The sequence below is a fragment of the Coregonus lavaretus genome, assembly GCF_964263955.1.
Source record: "Coregonus lavaretus genome assembly, chromosome: 1".
Lineage (NCBI taxonomy): Eukaryota > Metazoa > Chordata > Actinopteri > Salmoniformes > Salmonidae > Coregonus > Coregonus lavaretus.
In genome coordinates this window covers 32,792,321-32,817,357 of record NC_139988.1, presented here as the reverse complement: position 1 = coordinate 32,817,357, position 25,037 = coordinate 32,792,321, and the positions used below count along the sequence as shown (strand labels likewise).

At 42.8% G+C, this 25,037-nt stretch overlaps 2 protein-coding genes across 2 annotated transcripts in view; both read right to left on the bottom strand.

The window, feature by feature from the left end:
• LOC311134805 (sodium/calcium exchanger 1-like) overlaps positions 1-25,037 on the bottom strand; it is a gene marked incomplete at both ends in the record, with an annotated part of 795,938 nt that overhangs the window by 317,010 nt on the left and 453,891 nt on the right. The gene's annotated exons all lie outside the window — the stretch shown is intronic.
• LOC311134850 (small ribosomal subunit protein uS5m-like) overlaps positions 4,525-25,037 on the bottom strand; it is a gene marked incomplete at its 5' end in the record, with an annotated part of 30,317 nt that continues 9,804 nt past the window's right edge. The window contains 9 exons of the mRNA XM_084168627.1: positions 4,525-5,188; positions 5,346-5,482; positions 6,064-6,126; positions 7,657-7,714; positions 7,846-7,892; positions 8,316-8,406; positions 14,978-15,012; positions 20,491-20,724; positions 21,404-21,529. Coding sequence (XP_084024753.1) covers positions 4,964-5,188; positions 5,346-5,482; positions 6,064-6,126; positions 7,657-7,714; positions 7,846-7,892; positions 8,316-8,406; positions 14,978-15,012; positions 20,491-20,724; positions 21,404-21,529 — 1,016 coding nt within the window. The 3' untranslated portion in view covers positions 4,525-4,963. The remainder of the gene's footprint in view (positions 5,189-5,345; positions 5,483-6,063; positions 6,127-7,656; positions 7,715-7,845; positions 7,893-8,315; positions 8,407-14,977; positions 15,013-20,490; positions 20,725-21,403; positions 21,530-25,037) is intronic.

The window sequence follows — 25,037 nt, the reverse complement described above, 5'->3', positions numbered from 1 at the left end:
ATGGAAACGGGATGCACCTGAGTTGAATTTCGAGTCTCATAGAAAAGGGTCTGAATACTTATGTAAATGAGGTATGTCTGTTTTTTTTTATTATACATTTGCAAACAAATCTTTAAACCTGTTTTCGCTTTGTCATTATGGGGTATTGTGTGTAGATTGATGAGGAAAACATTTCGTTTAATACATTTTAGAATAAGGCTGTAAGGTAACAAAATGTGGAAAAAGTCAAGGGGTCTGAATACTTTCCCAATGCACTGTACAACTGCTGATGAAACTAACACTGTAAAAGTGTGAACAATTTGATCAGTGTTATTTCCTGATAGCTGCAAAGTCTACTTTTTGTCTCCTTGGCTATAGGTTGTAGCTCAGCCTCTGAATGTCAAATAAATTAAATTGCGATATCCTGTTGCAACCAGGTCTCAGAACATTTCATATTATTCTGTACGTAAATCTGCAACACACCATTTAGTATTATATGTTATGTTTGTAGGATGGTTGGTTGGGGTGGATGGGTGAGTGTATAACGTGAACGTCTAGCAACCTAAAGCTTGTGAGTTCGAATCTCATCATGGACAATTCTAGCTAATTAGCTACTTTAAATGACTTACTACTTTTTAGATACTTTGCAACTACTTAGCATGTTAGCTAACACTTCACCTAACCGCTAACCCTAACCCCTAGCCTAGCTAATGTTAGCGAGCTAGCTAATATTAGCGAGCTAGCTAAATTCGTAACATATCATACCTTCTGCAAATTCGTAACATATTGTACATTTTTCAAATTCGTAACATATCATACGAAATGGGCAATGGACATCCAAAAATGAATACATACCAATACAAACGTAACATGTCATACTAAATGTTGTGTCTCGAATTTACTTACAGAATAATAGCAAATGCTCTGAGACCAGGTTGCCCCATATGCATGGGAGTCACGTCTTTCCCGGGTATTTTACAGCTTGTTTCTAGCATAAAGCATCACGGACCAAAGTTATAGGCCTGTGTTATTTTTTGTTGTTGCCATTTTCTTTAATAAAAGTTAGGTCTATGGCATATCCTCTCAATTTGAGTCTTGGTTTTAACTTAACAGCCTTTCACTGACTTGGAGGTAGGCTATTTAAAGAGTGCATGGTGGGTGGACATGGATATAGCAGCCTATAGCCTAATTTCGTCTGTCAAACAGGTAGGCCTACCTGTTATTTCTTAAATAGGAAGAATTAGGCTGAAACACGAAGCCCCCTTGTTGTTAGTAAATTAAAATGAAGATGGTTGAAATGAATTACTCAAATTTGACCACTTTCAGCACCATGAGCTGTCCATTTCCGATTGATTTGTGCCGCGGCTGCTGCTTCAAGTTTCAGTATCACAATGTAAGTTACTCGAATCTGGCTTATTGTGAGGTTAATAACTCTGATAAATAAATAAAAATGTTGTTTTCAAAGCTATCAACGTTGACCTCCGGTCCTCCTCATCTTTGCGCTCTCCTTCTCAAACTGAATAGAACATAGGCTATAGGCTAGTCCGCACTCAACATTTTTTGGACTAGGCCTAATAAAAAAAGTATTTGACTCTCGTCCTGAACTGCCACTGCAGGCCTACACAGCACAGCCATTGGTTAGGCAGCACACCATTTTTTTTTGTAATATCAGCAAGAGCAGAGCAGGCCGGGGCTCAGGGTTGGATTATCCATTGTAGTGTGTAATGCAGCCTAGTTTTATTTACACCATCCCAGCAGCTATTTTAGAAATATAACTTTGCTCTGTGCTTCTCCGAGCATGCACTTCGTAGCCTATAAGCTATGGATCATTTGATTGACGGCAGTTTGAAAAAATTGAGGCGAAAAGTTGTTGATGTGGTTACTAAAACAGCTGTATAGTTAGATCTGTACATTATACACTGCTCAAAAAAATAAAGGGAACACTAAAATAACACATCCTAGATCTGCATGAATGAAATAATCTTATTAAATACCTTTTTCTTTACATAGTTGAATGTGCTGACAACAAAATCACACAAAAATTATCAATGGAAATCAAATGTATCAACCCATGGAGGTCTGGATTTGGAGTCACCCTCAAAATTAAAGTGGAAAACCACACTACAGGCTGATCCAACTTTGATGTAATGTCCTTAAAACAAGTCAAAATGAGGCTCAGTAGTGTGTGTGGCCTCCACGTGCCTGTATGACCTCCTTACAACGCCTGGGCATGCTCCTGATGAGGTGGCGGATGGTCTCCTGAGGGTTCTCCTCCCAGACCTGGACTAAAGCACCCGCCAACTCCTGGACAGTCTGTGGTGCAACGTGGCGTTGGTGGATGGAGTGAGACATGATGTCCCAGATGTGCTCAATTGGATTTAGGTCTGGGGAACGGGCGGGCCAGTACATAGCATCAATGCCTTCCTCTTGCAGGAACTGCTGACACACTCCAGCCACATGAGGTCTAGCATTGTCTTGCATTAGGAGGAACCCAGGGCCAACCGCACCAGCATATGGTCTCACAAGGGGTCTGAGGATCTCATCTCGGTACCTAATGGCAGTCAGGCTACCTCTGGCGAGCACATGGAGGGCTGTGCGGCCCCCCAAAGAAATGCCACCCCACACCATGACTGACCCACCACCAAACCGGTCATGCTGGAGGATGTTGCAGGCAGCAGAACGTTCTCCACGGCGTCTCCAGACTCTGTCACGTCTGTCACGTGCTCAGTGTGAACCTGCTTTCATCTGTGAAGAGCACAGGGCATCAGTGGCGAATTTGCCAATCTTGGTGTTTTCTGGCAAATGCCAAACGTCCTACACGGTGTTGGGCTGTAAGCACAACCCCCACCTGTGGACGTCTGGCCCTCATACCACCCTCATGGAGTCTGTTTCTGACCGTTTGAGCAGACACATGCACATTTGTGGCCTGCTGGAGGTCATTTTGCAGGGCTCTGGCAGTGCTCCTCCTGCTCCTCCTTGCACAAAGGTGGAGGTAGCAGTCCTGCTGCTGGGTTGTTGCCTTCCTACGGCCTCCTCCACATCTCCTGATGTACTGGCCTGTCTCCTGGTAGCGCCTCCATGCTCTGGACACTACGCTGACAGACACAGCAAACCTTCTTGCCACAGCTCGCATTGATGTGCCATCCTGGATGAGCTGCACTACCTGAGCCACTTGTGTGGGTTGTAGACTCCGTCTCATGCTACCACTAGAGTGAAAGCACCGCCAGCATTCAAAAGTGACCAAAACATCAGCCAGGAAGCATAGGAACTGAGAAGTGGTCTGTGGTCACCACCTGCAAAAACAGTCCTTTATTGGGGGTGTCTTGCTAATTGCCTATAATTTCCACCTGTTGTCTATTCCATTTGCACAACAGCATGTGAAATGTATTGTCAATCAGTGTCGCTTCCTAAGTGGACAGCTTGATTTCACAGAAGTGTGATTGACTTGGAGTTACATTGTGTTGTTTAAGTGTTCCCTTTATTTTTTTTGAGCAGTGTATTTATGTTCCCATTCCAGATTTGAATATCAGAGAAGTAGACCAAGATGTCATACTCTCTTTGTTTTGTCTAAGTTGATGGGAAAGTGGTAGAATTAGCTGATTTGTGTCAAACGTTGTTTATATTGAATGTCAGAAGTCATGTCACAATGGTGAGCTTTAGAATGTTGAAAAAGTACCATTAGTGAATGAAGATCGACACAAAAGTATAAAATACATCAAAAAGTTCAATGTAAGCACACTATTCCAGACCGTTCTACATTTTTAAAGGGTGTAAGAGGAGTAGCGTGCAGAATAATAATAATATGATTTAAAGTCCTAATTACCAAAGTCACCATAGATGTTTCTGTAAATTACTGGTAGCTTTGCAACCCTAGTCATGTGCTCTTTCAGCTGAAAGAGTTTATTACTTTTTTGAATCCTACCATAATGTCAACCACCAAGTTCAAGGCAAATTCAAGATCACATTAACAGAACATTATTGAAATGCCTGTCTGGCTTAAGACAGATGGTACTATTGGAAAGATTCCTTTTTTGGAGAACTTCTCATGTGTGAATTAATGCTTCTTCAGACTTCAAACCAAAGAGACTTCCTGCCACACACACACTGAATTATTCATAACTCATAGGTTTACTACAGGGGCCATTATAAGAGAATAATTATACACATTAACAGAGTCAGATCATAGTCAAGGAGAGATAACATGGGAAGCCACAGAGTACGGTAAAGTATGGCAGAACATAATACTTTGTGTTTACAAAGTCATTCACTGTTAAAAGCACTTGAGTTATTTGAAGCCATTTTCTTGGTGCATTCTTACCACCGAGTTTGGTTTTCATGATGTTTGTAAAACGTTGCGAATATGTTAGTAGTGGCATATTGGAGTGTAGGCTGAAATCCCTGAAAAGCTAAAACATCAAGAGCCTCTGGAGCGAGCGACAGACAGATGCTGAGGAGTAACGGTATACACAAACAATCACTATAACTGGCATCTTAGCAGGAAATGTCTCGACAGGTCTTTCAAAAGCAATAGATCACAACTCAAGCCATTTTGGAGAGTTTCAATGTTTAATTAGACAGCTCACATTTTCAACAATGTCACATGAACAAGTGATTTTGAAACAACACTATTCTTACAGTCCAAAAAGATAATCCATTGGTTGAGTTAAACTGTTTGGATGTGAAACTCTTTTGGCCGTATTTCACAACCTTTGGTGAAATACAAAGTCATGATGCTATACATATGCATACAGTAAATGTCTAGGTTTGATGATGTAATTAACACTGGGGTGAGTCTCTTGATGGGGTGAGTCTCTTGATGATGACCTCCATGGGGCTCCAGTCTTATGATGCCTGAGAGACAGGCTTCCTTCCTAGTCACACTCTCAACCCAACAACCTGAATCCAGCCAAACATCGCTCCAACATATCCCAACCAGTCCATAGGGCTGGTCTTGTGTTCTGTTTGTGTTACGATTGTGTTGCGGTCACCAGATGGTCCTCTTGACCCCGGCCCAGACGGAGCGTTTCATGCCCTGAGCAGCACGGACGTCGTCCCAGTTGAGCCGCGTGTTGGGGATCTCTTCCTCAGGTTCGGGGTCGGGACGTACACCCTTCTTAGGGGTGGCCACGATGAGGGGCAGGGGCCCGCGCTCCGGCTGAAACTCTACCACGTGGAGCTGCTTCTTTTCCGCCAGAGACTGGTGGGTCTCCTATAGAAAGAGAAGGGGAGAGGGTTAATCTAAAGCAGTGTCTGTGTGTGTGTTTGTGTGTGTGTGAGTTCAGAGCTTGTCTATGTTTTTGCAGGAAGAGTTCCTGCGATTGGCCGAGAGCCAGCAGGTCTCCCTGACGATGTTGACAACGGCTCACCTGATTGGCCAGTCCGGTGAACAGAGCCCTGGTGATGTTAAGAAGGTTGACGGAGCCCTCTACCTTGGCGTACATGTCCTCTACACCAATCAGCTTACAGATGGTGATGACCGCGCGGTGACAGTGTAGTCCGTAACCTAGAGACAGACAGAAAGACACATACTAGTAGCCAACCTCCATGCCTATCACAGTGTTGTTTATGACTCTTCCATTGCAAAAAAATGACACTCACATAAGCACATATACTCATACACATAAAAAACCTGCACCGTTAGGAGTATTAACTGATACCCAACTAATAAGTTATATATTTAGGAGAGGTTGTGCCTACATCGCTTGAGTCTAAGACTGTAGAACAGACTCTGACACTAGTGTTGTGTGTGAGGACAAAGGTCTGAGTTGATACTCCTCCTGAGCTGGAGAACCCGGTGTCGCCGACACAACTACACTGGAGTTTCATAATCCCATCTGCCTCTGAGGAGGTTTACATGACAGGGTGTAAATGAGAGAGAGAGAGGTGTGGGTTCCTTTATGTGAGTGAATAGATTTGTGACACGAACAGTATCAGAGCGACTGTGTGTGTTTGTGTGTGTGTGTGTAGAGTATGTCATGGTATAATTTCCAGTGCTGGGGTCAGTTCAACACTCATCAACATGTTGCTCTTCTAGGTGGCAGCCATGAAAAAAACACACACACACATATTCATGCTCTACTATACCTTTATGCTGTTTCTTCATGAGTAGGGTGGTTCTCTTGAAAGTGGAATTGATATCATGGTAAACTGTTAAAAACAGAAGAAAAAAAACATCCAAGTCAACCCAGCTGTCAGTCGTCAGCTCATCCCAGCCGGTCCTGCACAAAATAGTGAATAGGGGGCCGTTTTCGGATTTCTCCCGATTAGGGTTGCAAAACTACCAGTAACTATTGCTAATTTTGGTAATTAACAAGTAATCTATGGCAATTTAGGTAATTTATACTTGAATAACTTAAAAACATTTATTCATATATTAATATATTTTTTAAAATATCTGTCCATATTGTCCATGAGTTTCAAGTGGATAGACCATATGGTTCAAGAGAAAATAGCCTAATTAATGAAAAAATCATCTACTCAACAGGGCCTCCCGAGTGGCGCAGTGGTCTAAGGCATCACAGTGCTTGAGGCGTCACTATAGACCCGGGTTCGATCCCAGGCTGTGTCACAACCGGCCGCCTGTAGGACGTCGCACAATTGGCCCAGCTTCAATTGGGTTAGGGGAGGGTTTAGCTTTACTTGGCACATCTAGCGACTCCTTGTGGCGGGCCGGGCGCCTGCAGGCTGACATTGGTTGTCAGTTGGACGGTGTTTCCTCTGGGTTAAGCGGGCGGGTGTTAAGAAGTGTGGTTTGGCAGGTCATGTTTCGGAGGACACATGACTTGACCTTTGCCTCTCCTGAGCCCGTTGGGGAGTTGCAGCAATGAGACACTGCCACCAGTTTGGCACCAAGACATTGTATTAAACACCAATAGTATTCACTAAGTTGGTTTATATTTAGGATGTTTTACAGTTTGTCATTCACATGACAATCTGAAGTACTCAAAAAGGCCCCTAAATGTCAGGTGGTAAAATAAAAAACTTGAAAGTTGTTTATTGGTTACTTAGAAAGTTACCAGTAATATACCCTCCCTTTGCAACCCTACTCCTGATGAACCATGGATGATGAGTCAGAGCCTTGAGCGGGTGTAACCGTGAGTGGGTTAGTGACGGTAGTCAAAGAGCCAGCCTGTGTTAGCCTGGGCCGGCATGGTCTCACACACACATCACCCACAGAACAGAATATTTGCAGTAGCTGCTGCAGGAGGTCTGGGCCTGTTAGGAACAGCCTCTTTCAGTGTGTGTGTGTGTGTGTGACTCACACAGAGACAAACTTACAGCAAGAGAAAGATGCACAACCCCCTACAGAGTGAAACACTTCTCTTTGATCTACCGATTTGTAGCAACAGCCCCTCTGCAGAAAACATTTAGCAACAACATTACTGTTGACATATTTTGTAGTTTAATTAGTCTATGCTGAGGGAATAGCCAAGATATTATTTGAGCTTGCTCACTTACAGTCCAAGGGTTTGCATAGAAAAAAGCCTGGTTTGCTGTTCAGACATTAAGCACAAAAACCACGTTAGCCAGAACAGACCCCTATTCAACAGGCCTGTGTCCGAATGGGCCAAGAGAAGATGGAGGAGTACAAATGATGAGAGAGGAAGACTCAAAACATTCTGATCTCATACTCAAACTGATGCACGCAGAGACCCTCCCACACACATAGTGACTTACTAGTGTGGTCGTTGTATCTCTCAATGTAGTACAGATAGTGCACTGCTCGGTTCTTTGCCTGTTGTGGGAAGAAGACCATTGACAGTGTGTCAGTGTATCCACATTTCAACAAAGCCACTTCCATAATTGAACACATACTGTATACAGTGCCAGTATGGGTATTTTCCAGGTTAGGGGGCAACATTTTACCTTTCTCAGTGCAGTTTGACGGTCTGCCGCTTTACCCAAGGCAAAACCTGCAGGACAAAAGATGGAAATAAGTAAATGTATATAGAAAAATTAAAAAATATATGTTTTTGGTTTCATCCACATCAGCTTGTCATAGTTTCCATATCAGATTACTTTATCGTTCCACTTTTCATGCTAACTTGACAGTTAGGCGGAACAAGCCAGAAAAAATTATCATTCATTAAGCTGACAGCTTCTACAGATAAACCAATCACATTCCAATCCATGATGCGCTATCATACATTTTTGGCAGCAAAGTTACGATCAAAGAAAGACACTCATCTGTCTCAGTGAACTGAAAGCTTTCAAGCGCCACACTGAGGAAAAAGTAGATTGAGGCTTTGCACCCTGAGAGTGTAGCTAGCTAACTAGCTCAGAAGTGGCCACCACTTCTCCTGGAGAGCTACTCTCCAGCAGGGTTTTGGACTCACCTGCTGCTCCGTTCCCATTGCCAACGGCGACCAGGCAGCTGATGGACCTCTTCCGGCCCTCTTTGGCTGTCATGTTGAACACGCTCTTCACCTGTCAATAATAAAACTTGAACTTGAAACTCAAACAACAACCATAAGGTTAAAATAGCTTAGCAGCATCCACAAGGGATAGCTTAGATTGACCCCTAAAGAGGACAGTCAGGATAGCATTACAAAAACATTATCTTGGAGAATAAACAACTTCTATCGGGATTTAGAACCCAGCAAGACCATTTCAATCTCTCCTGAGAGTCAGGGAGTGGAACTGAAGCGGAGGAGAACTAAACGACCCATTACCTCAGACCAGAACAATGTGAAACAGCTCCTCTTTATGGGAGGCAGAATGTCACTGAATTCATAGACATCCTATTATAAAGCAGAGGATGGGCCCTGGGGGAGAACTAAAGGGAGGCAAGCCCCAGGTTAATTGGATTTGGTGATAAACTTATTATTTCTCTGTCACTCCCTCTCTCTCGATGTTATTGCTTTCTTCCTAAAAGTCATAAAAAATAAATTTAAAAAATGACCAGCGTGTATAGTCAAACGTACAAATTATCAATCGCTATCAAACAGAATGCAGGGAGCACCTTATTAAACCTTTGGCTTTTTAAGAGGGACTGACCTTTCCTTCAAGGCCCCAGTACCACTATGTCCACTTTGTGTCCGATGTTTCATTACATTACATTTACATTTTAGTCATTTAGCAGACGCTCTTATCCAGAGCGACTTACAATATTTTTTTGTTTGTTTGTTTGTTTGTTTATACTGGCCCCCCGTGGGAATCAAACCCACAACCCTGGCGTTGCAAACGCCATGCTCTACCAACTGAGCTACATCCCTGCCGGCCATTCCCTCCCCTACCCTGGACAACGCTGGGCCAATTGTGCGCCGCCCCATGGGTCTCCCGGTCGCGGCCGGCTACGACAGAGCCTGGATTTTGAACCAGGATCTCTAGTGGCACAGCTAGCACTGCGATGCAGTGCCTTAGACCACTGCGCCACTCGTTTCGACTGAGTAAAGTTCCTGCCGGTGTCTAGAGGCGATGTGTGTGTGTGTATGTTTGCCCCTGGGGAGACAGCCCATCTCATCCCTCATAAGATTTAATTGTCTCCCATCGATCGGGATAGACAGACGAGTGCTGCCCTTCCCTGTTCATTCACTCTATTCCCCTCCCTCCGGCCAGATTTACGAGCTGCAGTGTAACCTGGGAGGCAGCAGGGGGCAGTGTGAGCATATGACATGGCTGAGGGTTAGCCATACATACAGCACTGGAGGAGAGACAACGGCTGCTCTACACACATTCACACTTGTAACACACACAAACATATACACAAGTGAACACAGACACACAAGAACACACCTACTAGGTTACACACTCCTCTACTCACACCCCAATGACCCCCTCACACCCTAACACATCCTACCAGTACCCTCACCCCATCCAATCTCTCCACTCTTTCCCTCCCCCCATGGGAGTTGGTACAGCTGGACAGTAAAAGGCCCCAGCCCCAGAGGTCCTCCCAGGGCTCACAGCAGTCACAGACAGTAGAACCAGGACAGAACAGCTGGAGAGAACAGATGTAGAGCTGGTACCGGTCCAACAGAACTCTGCTCCTAACTCAACAACACTGACTTCAGAAGTTCCCCTTTGTCCAACTCTCTGTCTAGGTGGGTTATGAGCCTTTGCGGGTCAGCTGTTCCCTATGTGAAAGGGAACTGCCAGTGGCCAGCCAGAGAGACACAACCCCACTGCAGATCCTGTCTGTTTGAAGGTGTATGCATGTGCGAGAAAGAAGAACTCTCATTATAGCAATACTTTCAAAGCCTGCTAAAACCTAAACCCAACATATGATTCCATTTAGAGGAGGAAACCATAACAGCTGGGTATTTCACCATAAAATATGACTCCAATGTCAATGTGTTGAGACCCACAGAGAGGGAGGGAGAGAGAGAGAAAGAGAAAGCGAGAGAGGGGGGAATAGAGAGAAAGAGAGAGTCAGACAAGGAGAGCTCTAGTTGCAAGCTAATGTAATTGGCAGCGCCGTTAAGCCACTTTGCCATTATATTCTTGTTGCCATTTGCTGCTTATTACCAAGTATCTCTCTCAGCCGCAGAGAATTGTTTTCTATTAACCCGAATACAATTAGGAACCAACATTGCGTCTTGAACCCTCATACTGATTTAACTCAAGTTAGCAGGTGCCCTGGCAAATTGCCATCGCAGAAAACATAATTGCAACTGTTAAACATGCATGAAGTCATAAAATGAAAGATTGCCAGTGCAATGCGAGGCAGGGAGGGAGTGTTGGGAAGTGATATCCTAGAGGAGCTGGTGCTGGGTGTCATGGTGGGACTCATCAGGGGTGTATTCATTAGGCAAACCGTTTACCATTTAAGAACCAAATGGAAGCAAACTATTGGAGAGCTTCTATTGGAAAAATTCAGGTAGGTCCCTACCCGTTTCATTTGCTTCCGTTTAAGAAACGTTTTGCAACAGAATCGGTGGAATGAATACACCCCTGGACTGTGGAGGAAGATTGAAATAAACTGTACTGCTATGTGTTGATTAACAATATAGTACTGTAAACACTGAGCCGTGTTGGCTGGCACAAGACTAATGCACCACTTCACTATGTGCATACTGGAGACTCACTGAGCTACTGTATGGAATGGATTAACTACCATTGGTATAGAAAACAGAGCACACATTTCATTCTACTGCAAGAGTGGTGTGTCTTTGAAAAACAAATCTTTGACTTTTGGGGATACTTTGAAGGTTGTGTAGCTAGTAGTTATACAACACATCCGTAATGGTATTCATCCCCTTTTAATGAAATTAGTTGTGAGAGGCCTGAGTCTCCGTGCCATTGGAGCCAAGCCATCTCCATTTCCTATGCAAGTGCACTCTCATGTCCCAACCCATTGACTAACTAATGACATGGTGCTATTGTCCTTGGGGGAGAAATCCCCCCTTTCCAGGAAGCATTTCATTTAATTCATGTATATTTATAGGGAGATAGAACTCATAAACTGATCCAACAGTTTCCGGGGGACACAAGTGTCTGTGGCTCTGTATTATTTATATGAAGAGGAGCACATACAGAGGCTGGGGAGGATTATCAGTGCAACGCATGCAGGACATATTTAATTAGTTGATTGCTACAGCCCTGGGTCAATGCTGGCCACATGACGATATATCACAGTTGGACACTGGGCCCAACACATGCCCAACCTCTGAATACAGCTGTCATAATGCTGTCATAATGCTGCCTTAACAGAATGAACGACATATAGCAACAAAACAGAACAGTAGGCCGACATGGACCTCTAAGGTCATTCCAGCAAAATCTCTTACACAAGAGAAACATCCATTGTGTTCCTTTACATCCCCTCGTTCCCCTCCTTTCATCTTAACTCTTTGTATTTTCCCAACACTTTTCCCGCTGTTTTTCTCTCTGTCTCCAAGTGACAGGTATTCTCCCTCTTTCAATAGGAATCTATAGCGGTTCCTTTATGTTCAAGAGGATTGTAAATACTGTACAGGCAACCACAGCTCACATGTAAAGGAACAAGTACTTTAATCAGCCCGCAAGGCTTTGAGGGGAATGTCAAGTACTCAGCCTCATGTTCAGATTCAAAAGAAATATCACCAACATGTTAAGAAAACGATCACAGCATTGAGCTATGTTGGACAAACAGAGAGACATAGGGACATATCCGCTCTGGCTTTCATCCGAATGACCCATCTGCCATCTAAGCATCTGCCAAGTGGCTTGCTATACCATTCAGCCACTCACTGGTCAATCACAGCTCAAGGACCTGATTGACAGATTGGAAAGGGGAGGTGTGTGAAACCTGGTCAGGCAGTAGTGTCTTTAGAATTAGAACAGAACAAACACAGATGTGGTAAAGGAGACAATGGAATGCAGACGTTGACCAGATTGGCGCACATTCAACAAATCTGATCTAACAAAGTGTATATTCGTCAAATCCGTCATGATTTATCTATTATAACAAGCCCACAATGTGCTTACTTAAGTCCGATTTTGATATATTTGGCTTTTGCTGCATAACATGTAGAAGTTCTCCCTTTTCAGGTTTAGAAGAAGTAACTGCTAAATGCTAACTCCCGTTCGTATAAGCCGGTTAGCATAACTAGCACACAGAAATCGATGATAGTAGTCAAAGTTATTTTTAACTGTAATGCAGTTGATTGGCAACAATGACATGAACATGTGTTGGGGTTGACATCCATACAAGCATTATACAATCATTTTTAACCTAACATAGCCTAAATGTAAACACATTTTGCTGGAAGTCAATGAGGAGACTCGGTCTCTTTCACCCACCGCTCTTTTCCTCCCACGTTTCCATGGCAAATTCCATTGTTTTGGTCGAGTCCAATTGACCTCTTTACCGCATCTATTAGTGGCTCACGGGTCACGGAGAAGAACATCTAACGTGGACTGTACCACCATGCTGAGAACAGGGGGCTAGCACTCACTTTGGGAAAAAGAGGAGGGAGAGGGAGTGCAATGGACAGAACTGAAATGGAGAGGGCTGCAGCCTTCTCAGACCCACATTAAACCTGACACCCGCAGACATTTCAAACCACAACTTGACCTTCAACAACGATCCACGATGCATTATGCACCTTAAATTCGGGCTGAAAAATTAAATGGCAACCAATTCGTCTACCCCTTAAGAATCACTGTGGAATTACACAGCAAAAAGGAAAAGTGGTGCAGGTACATTGCTGCAGGTATAAATTGACTTTATTACAATGGCTTAATGCTTTGGAGTGGATTTCAGTAGGGAATCCAACTGGGCCCAGTTTTTCAAAATTTTTAATCTGGATCAGAATGATCCGGATTCTGTAATCCTCTTTTTTGCAATTCAGGATCAGATAAATCTGGCTGTTTTTGAGCCGGTTTTTCAGAAATCGGATAGGATGATTCTGATCCAGATACCAAAATATCAAGATCACAGAATCTGTTTTTTCAGTGCTTTGAACAGTCCTACACCTTGCCATCTACTGGACAGTTATGGTACTACTTCTACACTGTCATTGGGAAACAGCAATGAGTAAACTACGTAAAAGGTAGATGGAATAAAAATAATAGAGCCTGCATATATCCCTTAAAAGTAAGTACACCCATTTATTTGACACTTCTCAATATAACAACTGACCTTTACTACAATACCTATACTGCGGTCAATTTAACATCATGAACCCTTGGTTTTCAGATGTAAGAAAGGTTTTTCAACCTTGTCACCTTAGTTACATTGAAATATTGAAATTTATTGTTGTAGTGCCTTTCACCTTTCTAAATCCACCCTTCCAGTGGGATCAAGATAATCCCGATTTTCGGCATCAAAACGATCCTAATCACCTTTGAAAAACACACAAATGACATTTATTCCTGATTAAAGGTCAGGCTGCATTCCCAAATCCCATTCTTCAATTCTTTTGAAAAACGGGGCCCCGCAAATAACCTCTATGGATGGTCCCTGTTTGTTTGGGCCCTCCACTACATCAATTTGTATTAAATTAGCCTAAATGGAAAGACCATCATTACCATGAGAGATCTCTTAATACTGGATGGGGAGGCTAAATGTACCCCTGAATCTCGGTAGCCCCTCTCTTCTCTCTCTTCCACTCTCGCTCTCTCTCGGCCACATAATGAGGACGGTGAGGAGTTTGTTTTGCGTGACGGTTGGCTTGTTTATCTGTTTATCAAAGTGTTTTGTAATCGACTCCGTCTATATTTGAATATCCTCTCAGAGGGGTGCCCCTGATAACAACGTATTAGTAATATCCATATCACCGCCATATTCACATCACCGTACTTTCCTCCATTTACCAAAATAGAAAACATCACATCATTTCCTCTGTTAGGGGGGGTTGAGTCGCAGTGAGACCTCAGTGCTGACAACATGGCTGTGCCTACAGTCTCTCTCATGCAGTCATGACATAGAACCGTCATTTGGGAGACAGAGAGCATGCAAGTGGAATCATGTTATGTTAGCAATGTTTGGAGGGTGGAAGGTGGGTTGACATTCCCTTTAGCCCCCCACCAAACTTCAGTTCGTGCACGAGTAGGAGTGATGCATGTAGAGGTGAGATGTATCGGTGAGTGTAAACATACGAGTAATTTGCCCTTTTTTAATACACTGACTATATCATGACTGTGGTAGGGCTTGTGTTTATGTGTGCGCACTCAATGGTCGTATCCTCTCCTGGTCTTAGCCCAGTGAGTTCAACCGTGGTTCATGTTTCGATCAGGGAGGTTCAGAGGCCCGTCGGCACCCAGCTCCTCAACTAGGTGCTGTTCCTCACCGAGCAAGGAGTTACGGCAAGCAGCAGGGGACACTCAAGACAGCCTCCCAGCCAGCCTCCACAGATCAAACACAGCTCTCCCAGGGACCGGGAACATCAACCATCAAAGGGATCCCATCCACTTTTCTTCAAAGACACCAAATAGCACTACGTTACTACATTGTGTCTGCCCTGCTTTTTCAAACTACAGACTTTGCTAGATGCTCCGACATACCCTTTTGGGCTAGGTTAATATCATGATAACCGATTCCAACATTTTGGGTTAGTATTTGAAGAGCACTCACCTCGATCACTCGGGAGTCAAAGTCATCGTAAGTCTCTAAAAAAAGAAAGAGAGGAAAATAAGGTACTAATACATGTAATAAAAAAAAACTATTTTTATATGACCTCTATGAGAAGAACTATTAGGACTGATAAAGTCAATGTGAATACCTGTGATTGTATACTGATAAACTGCAACATCACCTTCTATCAGACACTAAACATGACAAGGTTCACCTGTTCTGCTTGGGTTTATGAGGTAAATTCAATCCAAACAAATGGGCCTTAGATTAAATGTGTAATAGGAGCCACAGAAGCGACTCTCAGAGTGAATCAAAGCAAATTTGCAGTCGGGTTTAGTGAGATAAATAAAGGTGATGAGGCAGATTTCTCAGAGGGAGAGAGTGAAAGGTTTATTGACTTTTATTTTACGGCATTGAGAAATCGGACTTGCTTATTAGTGTACTCCATCACTAAAACAATAGAGAATAATATCTGTGGCAAACCCACACAAATCCAAAACGAATTGTTAACAAACACATGACATTCACTACATGGGGCTAGTTTAACTGGATGGTTGTACAGTATGTCACCATAACGGTATTAATTTTTCCACTTTTGATGGCAGGTAAATAAATCCAGTAAGGTAAATCTGTCAATGATTTAGCTCAGGGTTGCCTAGAGAAGCGTGTCAGTAATTCCCTCACTACACTCTAACAGAGACGGGAGGCGACAGGACATTTCCTGGATTTAAGAGCGGGGCTAGGCGAAGGTGTCTGTGAGGAGGTGGGGTAACCCCGGCATGAGAAAGAGGAGGGTGAAGGTCAAAGGTCAAGCGTTCCTAACTCATACCCAGAGCTGTGATTTAGACTCCTGTCCACGCCACCGCATGGTAATCCATCACCGTGGTGACTAGAAGCCATAGCAGACGCTGCAGTTAGACTAGCAAGAGAGAGAGCCACCGGAAGGCAGGAAATGTAATAACCAACCCAGCGCTGCCCAGACGACTGGAGGAAATCAACATATCAAATAAATGTATAACAAATAAATCCTGGCTGTGCTGTGTGACGACGACTTAAATTAAACAGATTGTTCTGTCTGTGATGTGTTACAATAGAAACAGTGGTAGGGGTGGTGAGAGGATGGGGGATGATACCAGTGTTCATCTCACAGCGAGATGAGAGGGGATGCAGAGACATAGTGTAAAGACATAACTGAAAGAGAACTATGACAGAGGAACACCATCAATATGTTACTCAGGCAACTTACTTATATTCTCAAGTTCTGCAGTTCTGAATGTTTGAACTTTTTGACTACTTTAATATTCCAAGCCCTAAATAAGATGTCCCTCGGAGGGGTAAAGGGCCAAATGGACAGAGCTGAGAAACGAGAGAGGAAGGGAGGAAAGGGGTGTGTGGGTGGTAGAGAGATTACTTTCTAAATGTGGACAAAGCCTCACTGTCCCTTCTGTTTAATCTTGCTCTCCATCAGTCATGAGGTGCTAATGGGCCTGCATACAGTGCTATCCCTCAGTCTGCTATCCCTCAGTCCTACAGATGGCCCCGCTCATCCCTCCTCCTCAAAAATGAGAGACTTTTCACTTTATCTAGAATGTATCAACAGGCCTACATCTCAAACATAATTAAAAAATGTCAAAGACCTGATACAGTGGGGGAAAAAAGTATTTAGTCAGCCACCAATTGTGCAAGTTCTCCCACTTAAAAAGATGAGAGAGGCCTGTAATTTTCATCATAGGTACACGTCAACTATGACAAACAAATTGAGGAAAAAAAATCAAGAAAATCACATTGTAGGATTTTTTATGAATTTATTTGCAAATTATGGTGGAAAATAAGTATTTGGTCACCTACAAACAAGCAAGATTTCTGGCTCTCACAGACCTGTAACTTCTTCTTTAAGAGGCTCCTCTGTCCTCCACTCGTTACCTGTATTAATGGCACCTGTTTGAACTTGTTATCAGTATAAAAGACACCTGTCCACAACCTCAAACAGTCACACTCCAAACTCCACTATGGCCAAGACCAAAGAGCTGTCAAAGGACACCAGAAACAAAATTGTAGACCTGCACCAGGCTGGGAAGACTGAATCTGCAATAGGTAAGCAGCTTCGTTTGAAGAAATCAACTGTGGGAGCAATTATTAGGAAATGGAAGACATACAAAACCACTGATAATCTCCCTCGATCTGGGGCTCCACGCAAGATCTCACCCCGTGGGGTCAAAATGATCACAAGAACCTAGTGAATGACCTGCAGAGAGCTGGGACCAAAGTAACAAAGCCTACCATCAGTAACACACTACGCCGCCAGGGACTCAAATCCTGCAGTGCAAGACGTGTCCCCCTGCTTAAGCCAGTACATGTCCAGGCCCGTCTGAAGTTTGCTAGAGTGCATTTGGATGATCCAGAAGAGGATTGGGAGAATGTCATATTGTCAGATGAAACCAAAATATAACTTTTTGGTAAAAACTCAACTCGTCGTGTTTGGAGGACAAAGAATGCTGAGTTGCATCCAAAGAACACCATACCTACTGTGAAGCATGGGGGTGGAAACATCATGCTTTGGGGCTGTTTTTCTGCAAAGGGACCAGGACGACTGATCCGTGTAAAGGAAAGAATGAATGGGGCCATGTATCGTGAGATTTTGAGTGAAAACCTCCTTCCATCAGCAAGGGCATTGAAGATGAAACGTGGCTGGGTCTTTCAGCATGACAATGATCCCAAACACACCACCCGGGCAACGAAGGAGTGGCTTCGTAAGAAGCATTTCAAGGTCCTGGAGTGGCCTAGCCAGTCTCCAGATCTCAACCCCATAGAAAATCTTTGGAGGGAGTTGAAAGTCCGTGTTGCCCAGCGATAGCCCCAAAACATCACTGCTCTAGAGGAGATCTGCATGGAGGAATGGGCCAAAATACCAGCAACAGTGTGTGAAAACCTTGTGAAGACTTACAGAAAACATTTGACCTGTGTCATTGCCAACAAAGGGTATATAACAAAGTATTGAGAAACTTTTGTTATTGACCAAATACTTATTTTCCACCATAATTTTCAAATAAATTCATAAAAAATCCTACAATGTGATTTTCTGGATTTTTTCTCTCTCATTTTGTCTGTCATAGTTGACATGTACCTATGATGAAAATTACAGGCCTCTCTCATCTTTTTAAGTGGGAGAACTTGCACAATTGGTGGCTGACTAAATACATTTTATCCCCACTGTATATAATTTTAAATGCCAAAGACTTGATCAAAATAATCTCAAAGTTTATTGATCATTTCATAGAAATATTGGTAATATGTAATGAATTTACATCACAGGTTTTGGTTAGCCTTAGTGTTGGAGAGGGTTGGTGGGAGGGGAAGGGTCTCTACTGGCCTTTCATTGTGTTTCGCTAGGCTCGGTTGGCTCTCAGTTTCCTGCTTGTCGCCCTGCTAGCTCCAGGTGACATTTGCCCTTTCCAGACAGAGGTACGGGCTGTGCTCTCCCCAGTGGACTGAGCCTTTACCGTGTGGTGCAGCGTTTGAAAGGCACCGAGTCGTGGAGGCTGCTGGCATTTGGAGCTTTCAGAAGGAAAAGAGTGACCCAACCTGCCATTTCACTACCACCAGGGGTATTGATTACCGGAGCAGATAGAATGCTGATAGAATGCTAGGAGGAATGGCCCAGTGTTGTAAATATGCCTAGTTGGAGGAATACGCTCTGTCATTACTATAATACAGCTAGGCCAGAGGTGATGCATGGAAGCATGTCAGAGTGTGTGTGAGGAATGCAGATCGCTTTGCTTCAATAATATAGCAACAATATTAAATCTGATCCAAGATAATGCTACTTCACAATAATAGTGATTGATGTTTGTTGGAAAAACAGTCCTTCAAAGTATGTGCACTAGGGATGTGCATCTTTCCCTTTCAAGACAATTCGATACGTATTTAGATACATGGGCTTCGATTCAATACAGGAACGATATGTTTTAGCTTGAAACGATTTGGTGTGATTCAGTTTGATTAGAGGAATGATTCAATGCACTAACTTTTGTTGCATAAACACATTCATTTTCCATTCTAAATTGTAATCTGCTGCTGATGGAGCTCATGAGCTGGATCTGTCTGAGCTAAAGTGTGTGTGTGTGGGGAAACTGGGAATCTATCACCCCACTGTCAGTTAGGGGGCGATGTTTTCCTTTTGCAAAAGTTTCCCCACACACACACACAAAAGTGATTGCGGTCCTCGTTACGAAATTATCACCTTTACCCTGTATATCTAAAAATGACCATAAATACTGATCGTTTCAAGCAAAACTACCAAAACTATTGCTGATGGTAAAACTGAACAATCAATATAAAATCTAATGTAAGCCCCGATCAGCATATAGCCTACCTATGGCCAGTGGTGTAAAGTACTTCAGTAAAAATACTTGAAAGTACTACTTAAGTAGTTTTTTTGGGTATCTGTACTCTACTATTTATATTTTTGACAACTTTTACTTCACTACATTACTAAAGAAAATAATGTACTTTTTACTCCATACATTTTCCCTGACACTCAAAAGTACTAGTTACATTTTGAATGCTCAGCAGGACAGGAAGATGGTCCAATTCACGCACATCAAGAGAACACCCCTGGCATCTCATCTCTACTGCCTCTGATCTGACGGATTCAATAAACACAAATGCTTCATTTGTAAATGATGTCTGAGTGTTGGAGTATGCCCCTAGCTATTCGTACATTTAAAAAACAAGACAATGGTGCCGTCTGGTTTGCTTAATATAAGGAATTTGAAATGATCTATACTTTTACTTTTGATAATTAAGTATATTTTGGCAATTACATTTACTTTTGATACTTAAGTATATTTAAAACCAAATACATTTAGACTTTTACTCAAGTAGACTTTCACTTGAGTCATTTTCTATTAAAATATACTTTTACTCAAGTATGGCATTTGGGTACTTTTTCCACCACTGCCTATAGCCAGATGAGAGTTGTCTCCGGCGGTAGCTTAGGCTAATTTTATTCCGGTAAAACACAATTTTCAACAGTGCATTTAATAAAAAATAACCGTATAAATTACATGGTTGTCACTCAACTAATAAAGCCTAATATTGCGCAAGCCATTTTACAAACATTTGAATGCTGAAGGTGATGTGTATATGTGCCAGATCAGGAATAGGCCTAGCTCTCAACGGTCAGCGTGCAGTTTGACTAGGCTACTGATATTGCCTGGGGTTGTTCGGCATGCAAAATGACTTGTAGATCAATGACTATCAACATAATGACATGCTTAGTTTGACACTGAAGGAGAGGACGCAGTTGTCACAAAAGACGAGAGGTATTTTCGGAAGGTAGGAAAAAAGTAATTTGAGCAAAAAACTGCAGATTCATAACGTTTGAATCTATTTTCTTACCGATGCATGCTACATTTGGATTGCTCATATTTAAAACATTTGAACCGGGGACCGATGTGCATCGGTGAATCGTTACATCCCTAATGTGCACACTTTACACACACACACAGTACCTCCGTTGGGTCCAGGGTCAGGGGCCCCCAGACTGATGCCTCCCCAGGAGTTGCCAGTCCACCCTCGCTCCCTCTTCACCCTCATCTTCCTCCTGCGATCCCATTCGTCGCGCTGTCGCAGAAGCTCTGCCTGCAGTTCCTGTTGCTCTGACTCCCCGCGGCGAGACATGTTCTGTATGGTCCCACTCTTCAGGATGGGCGCGTTCAACCCCGGCCACAGGAACCCCCCGCGCCCTAACAGAGACACAGAGAGAGGTTAGGCGGTTTGTTACGGAAAGGAGCATTAATTTGTCCTAAACGCTCCACTGCACTAACTCAACTCAAACGGAGCACTAACTTCAACTTTATTATACGTTACAGACTGTATAAAGAATAGGCGTCACAGAGACACAGACAGACACACAGAAGGGAGAGATGGGGCAATGATTACAGGGAGTAGACAGCGCTTCAACCAATGTGGCACTGATTACACAATCTTGTCACATCTGTAGGGTTTGATGGATTTGAAAAGGGCCAGAAAAGAAAGAGAGAGACTGACTGGGCCGCAGACAGCTCAGCAATAAAACACTCTCAATGAATTTCCACTTTTTAAACAGCACTGAGATAGATGATAAGAGAAAGAGGACTAATCTGTTCATTATAAATTAATGTAATTAATAAAATATTACTAGTAAAAGATTAATAGTCGAGAGTGTCTGTCTACTGCCCATTAGCAGAAGGAAATTCAGATCAAACTTTAGCCATCAATATCCAAACTCAAATTCAGGTTTGGCATTAAAGACAGAAATATACATGATACCAACCAATCGTAGTGGGTGTACTATCTTTCTCCAACATAAAGTAAAATGTTTGAGTTACAGGGACATAGAAATAACTATGAATGAAATAGATCTAAACAATATATCCATCTTACCCTCTCCGATGTTCTGGCCTCGGTTCAGATCCTTTTTCATCTTCCTCTTGGTCCTCTTCCCACGACCCTTCCGAGCACCGGCACCCGTCTCTGCCAGAACTCCCCTCCAAAGCTCCTCTGCTGTCACTGCAATGATAACACACAGAAATAGGGATTTAATTGCCAAATCTGACTAATCTGGCAACCTCAATGGAGCATCCCTCTTTGTCCAGAATATTGAAAACAATCGTCTCGTTGCCTGTAGGATACTGATTAATAAAAAGGTATTTAAATAGGGGGTGCTTATATTTGTCCTGTTTCACACACCTGTACAAGTGTGTGGTGTGAAATGAAAATGTGTTTTTTTGCATATCCCACACCCCCTGAGACACTGTCAGAGAGTGGGGTCACGACCAGGGATGATCTTAGCCTATATATGTTTTACCTACCTACAAAACTCTAGGAATAGAAAATTAGAACAACGCTAAAGAGTTTGAAATATATTGAACCTTCTCTTTGATGTAGATTTACTTGTGTAGACAGCGAAAGTAAAAAAGGAAAGCAGTTTTACCTTCACTACAGGCCGCCCTTGTCCTGAAGTACCTGAGTGTCTGAACACAGTCTGCATAATATTACTATTTGTAAACACATTTGCAAGTACAACAATGTTTTTAGACTTTGTGCTGCTTCTGTAAACTCATCTCAATGCAACAAGTCTGGGATCGACCTCCAACACAAGAGCCCCGAAATTACAATCTGCATCTACAGTCATGCACTAATCAAACCTGCTAGAACGCACTGTGCATTCCAGCAAACAAACACCCTCTATTACTCAGAGATTGAGAATGCTGGTTTGTTTTTTCCAAATCAAATCTATTTTCAGCCGGTCTGCTTGCTTCTCAAGGATTTAGAAGGAGATGCTCGGTGCCACACAGAGATTTGATTATGAGTTAATTAAAGCATGTGAAGGGAGATGTAACCAGTGTGCTTGAGCTTTGTACTACAGCAAAGCAACAAAGCACTAGGCAAATAAAAGCTATGATTGTCAAAGAGTCAAACCTTGCTTGAAGCTAAATCTAGTGTCCTTGCCATGAGGAATGTTTGAAAAGGGAGTCCTAGATCTAGATAGATAGTGTGGAATTTTAATCCATTCTAGATCAATGCACTTAACTATTCTACTGGTCAATCAAAAAACTGTAACCAATGCTAGCAGCATCGAGCACTTCAATAGTCTCACTCCTGGGGGCCAATGCACACCAACTTTGATTATTTCCATCCATCTCTCCTTTTGGATGGCACAACCATGCTACAACAGATGATAGTCAAAAAAAAGTTGAAAGGCATGAAAAGAACAACAGGCCAGGCTCTTCTACAGTATGCAAGTTGTTTTCCCTCACTTTTCCCATAGCAAGGAGACTTCTTTGCTACAAGACTTAAAATGGGATGCAAACTAAAGCAGCAAAGAGGCATACTGCACATCTAATTCAGTAACGCTTGTTTAGAGACAAAATATAATCAAACATGAATTCTGAACAGAGTTCTGAGTGAGAATAAAACAAAAAGATTCCAGCTCATCTCCAACAATTTGTTATGAACTAGTGAAAATATTATCTTCAAAGCACCAAGCCCTTGAGCAGAAGTCTGTTGAAAAGTTCATCACTCAGTGATACCTTTTCACAACATTTCTTACATTGACACTGTGTACAAGCATAGGGGCCCTGTTTTCCATTCTCTCTTGACTCCTCCTCCGTGCCCAGTCAGTGAAGCTGTTTTCCATTCTCTCTTGACTCCTCCTCCGTGCCCAGTCAGTGAAGCTGTTTTCCATTCTCTCTTGACTCCTTCTCCGTGCCCAGTCAGTGAAGCTGTTTTCCATTCTCTCTTGACTCCTCCTCCGTGCCCAGTCAGTGAAGCTGTTTTCCATTCTCTCTTGACTCCTTCTCCGTGCCCAGTCAGTGAAGCTGTTTTCCATTCTCTCTTGACTCCTTCTCCGTGCCCAGTCAGTGAAGCTGTTTTCCATTCTCTCTTGACTCCTTCTCCGTGCCCAGTCAGTGAAGCTGTTTTTCATTCTCTCTTGACTCCTTCTCCGTGCCCAGTCAGTGAAGCTGGCCACTCAGATGCTCATATCAGATGTCTGACACTATCATTAGATTCTGCAACTTAAAAATGCATCAGCAGCATCTGCTCTGCCAACAGTCAGTCAGCCAGTCAGGCAGCCCAGCAGCTTTCATTCGCAGTAGTAATGATCCTGGGCTAGGCTGCCATGTCCAGCTATTAGAAAGCCTGGCATCAGGCAGAGAAACAATCATGTCCGAGTCCCACATTAGTAAACACAGCATCACATCAAATCAAATTAGACTAGGTTTTAGCCTAACTTATGTGATAAAGATAACAAACTAAAGTTAATATAGAATCTAGTGACAATTCTGGCGTTCCACATCTTCTGGAAAAGTTTACCTTTTCCTATCAAAAAATAACCAAAGCAGTCTGGCCAAAACAGTTCAACCGGATGTCAGTCAATTGTGAAAACTCATTGATAAAGAATAATTTGCCAGAAAAATCTTTTAAAAGTGTTCTGAAACATCATAGGATACACCAAAGCAAAGTCTGGAGATACAAAGCAATCAAAGTGACAATGTCTCTTGAGTATGTATACTGTAAATATAAATATTGTGCTGAGAGAGCGTCAACTGAAGGCGGCAGGTTAATAAAGTGAGAGGAATGATGGGTGTGTGTTTGGGTTTCCATGCATAGGCTGAGACGGAGCCGGTGGTGACAGATTTAGCATGGGTAATTATCTCAGGGAGAAGCTGCAGGAAATAGTGTGGCTGCCTGCCTCTGCTGTGCTGAGCTGACAGACATACACCTCCCTGTGGAAGCTCTGCATTTGACAGGTTCCACCACTGTGAATAAGTCTCACTTAGCGAGCTCAGGCCATTTTAAGTGAGTTCTATTAAAATTCTCAAGTAGTTATGTCTATATTATAGTGCTGTTTCTGGTAATACTGGGGCAGTATCAAGATATTACATTCGTAGACCAGACCGGAGTCAGGGATGATTCGCTTTGTGAATATCAGCACAATTTTAGTGAAGGTTGAGCATATGTCAGAGCTGACGTCAGCTAATAATGATTTGATTTGTTCACTTGAAGAGCTTAGCTGATAATGATTGGATAGATACAGTGGGGAAAAAAGTATTTAGTCAGCCACCAATTGTGCAAGTTCTCCCACTTAAAAAGATGAGAGGCCTGTAATTTTCATCATAGGTACACGTCAACTATGACAGACAAATTGTGGAAAAAAAATCCAGAAAATCACATTGTAGGATTTTTAATGAATTTATTTGCAAATTATGGTGGAAAATAAGTATTTGGTCACCTACAAACAAGCAAGATTTCTGGCTCTCACAGACCTGTAACTTCTTCTTTAAGAGGCTCCTCTGTCCTCCACTCGTTACCTGTATTAATGGCACCTGTTTGAACTTGTTATCAGTATAAAAGACACCTGTCCACAACCTCAAACAGTCACACTCCAAACTCCACTATGGCCAAGACCAAAGAGCTGTCAAAGGACACCAGAAACAAAATTGTAGACCTGCACCAGGCTGGGAAGACTGAATCTGCAATAGGTACGCAGCTTGGTTTGAAGAAATCAACTGTG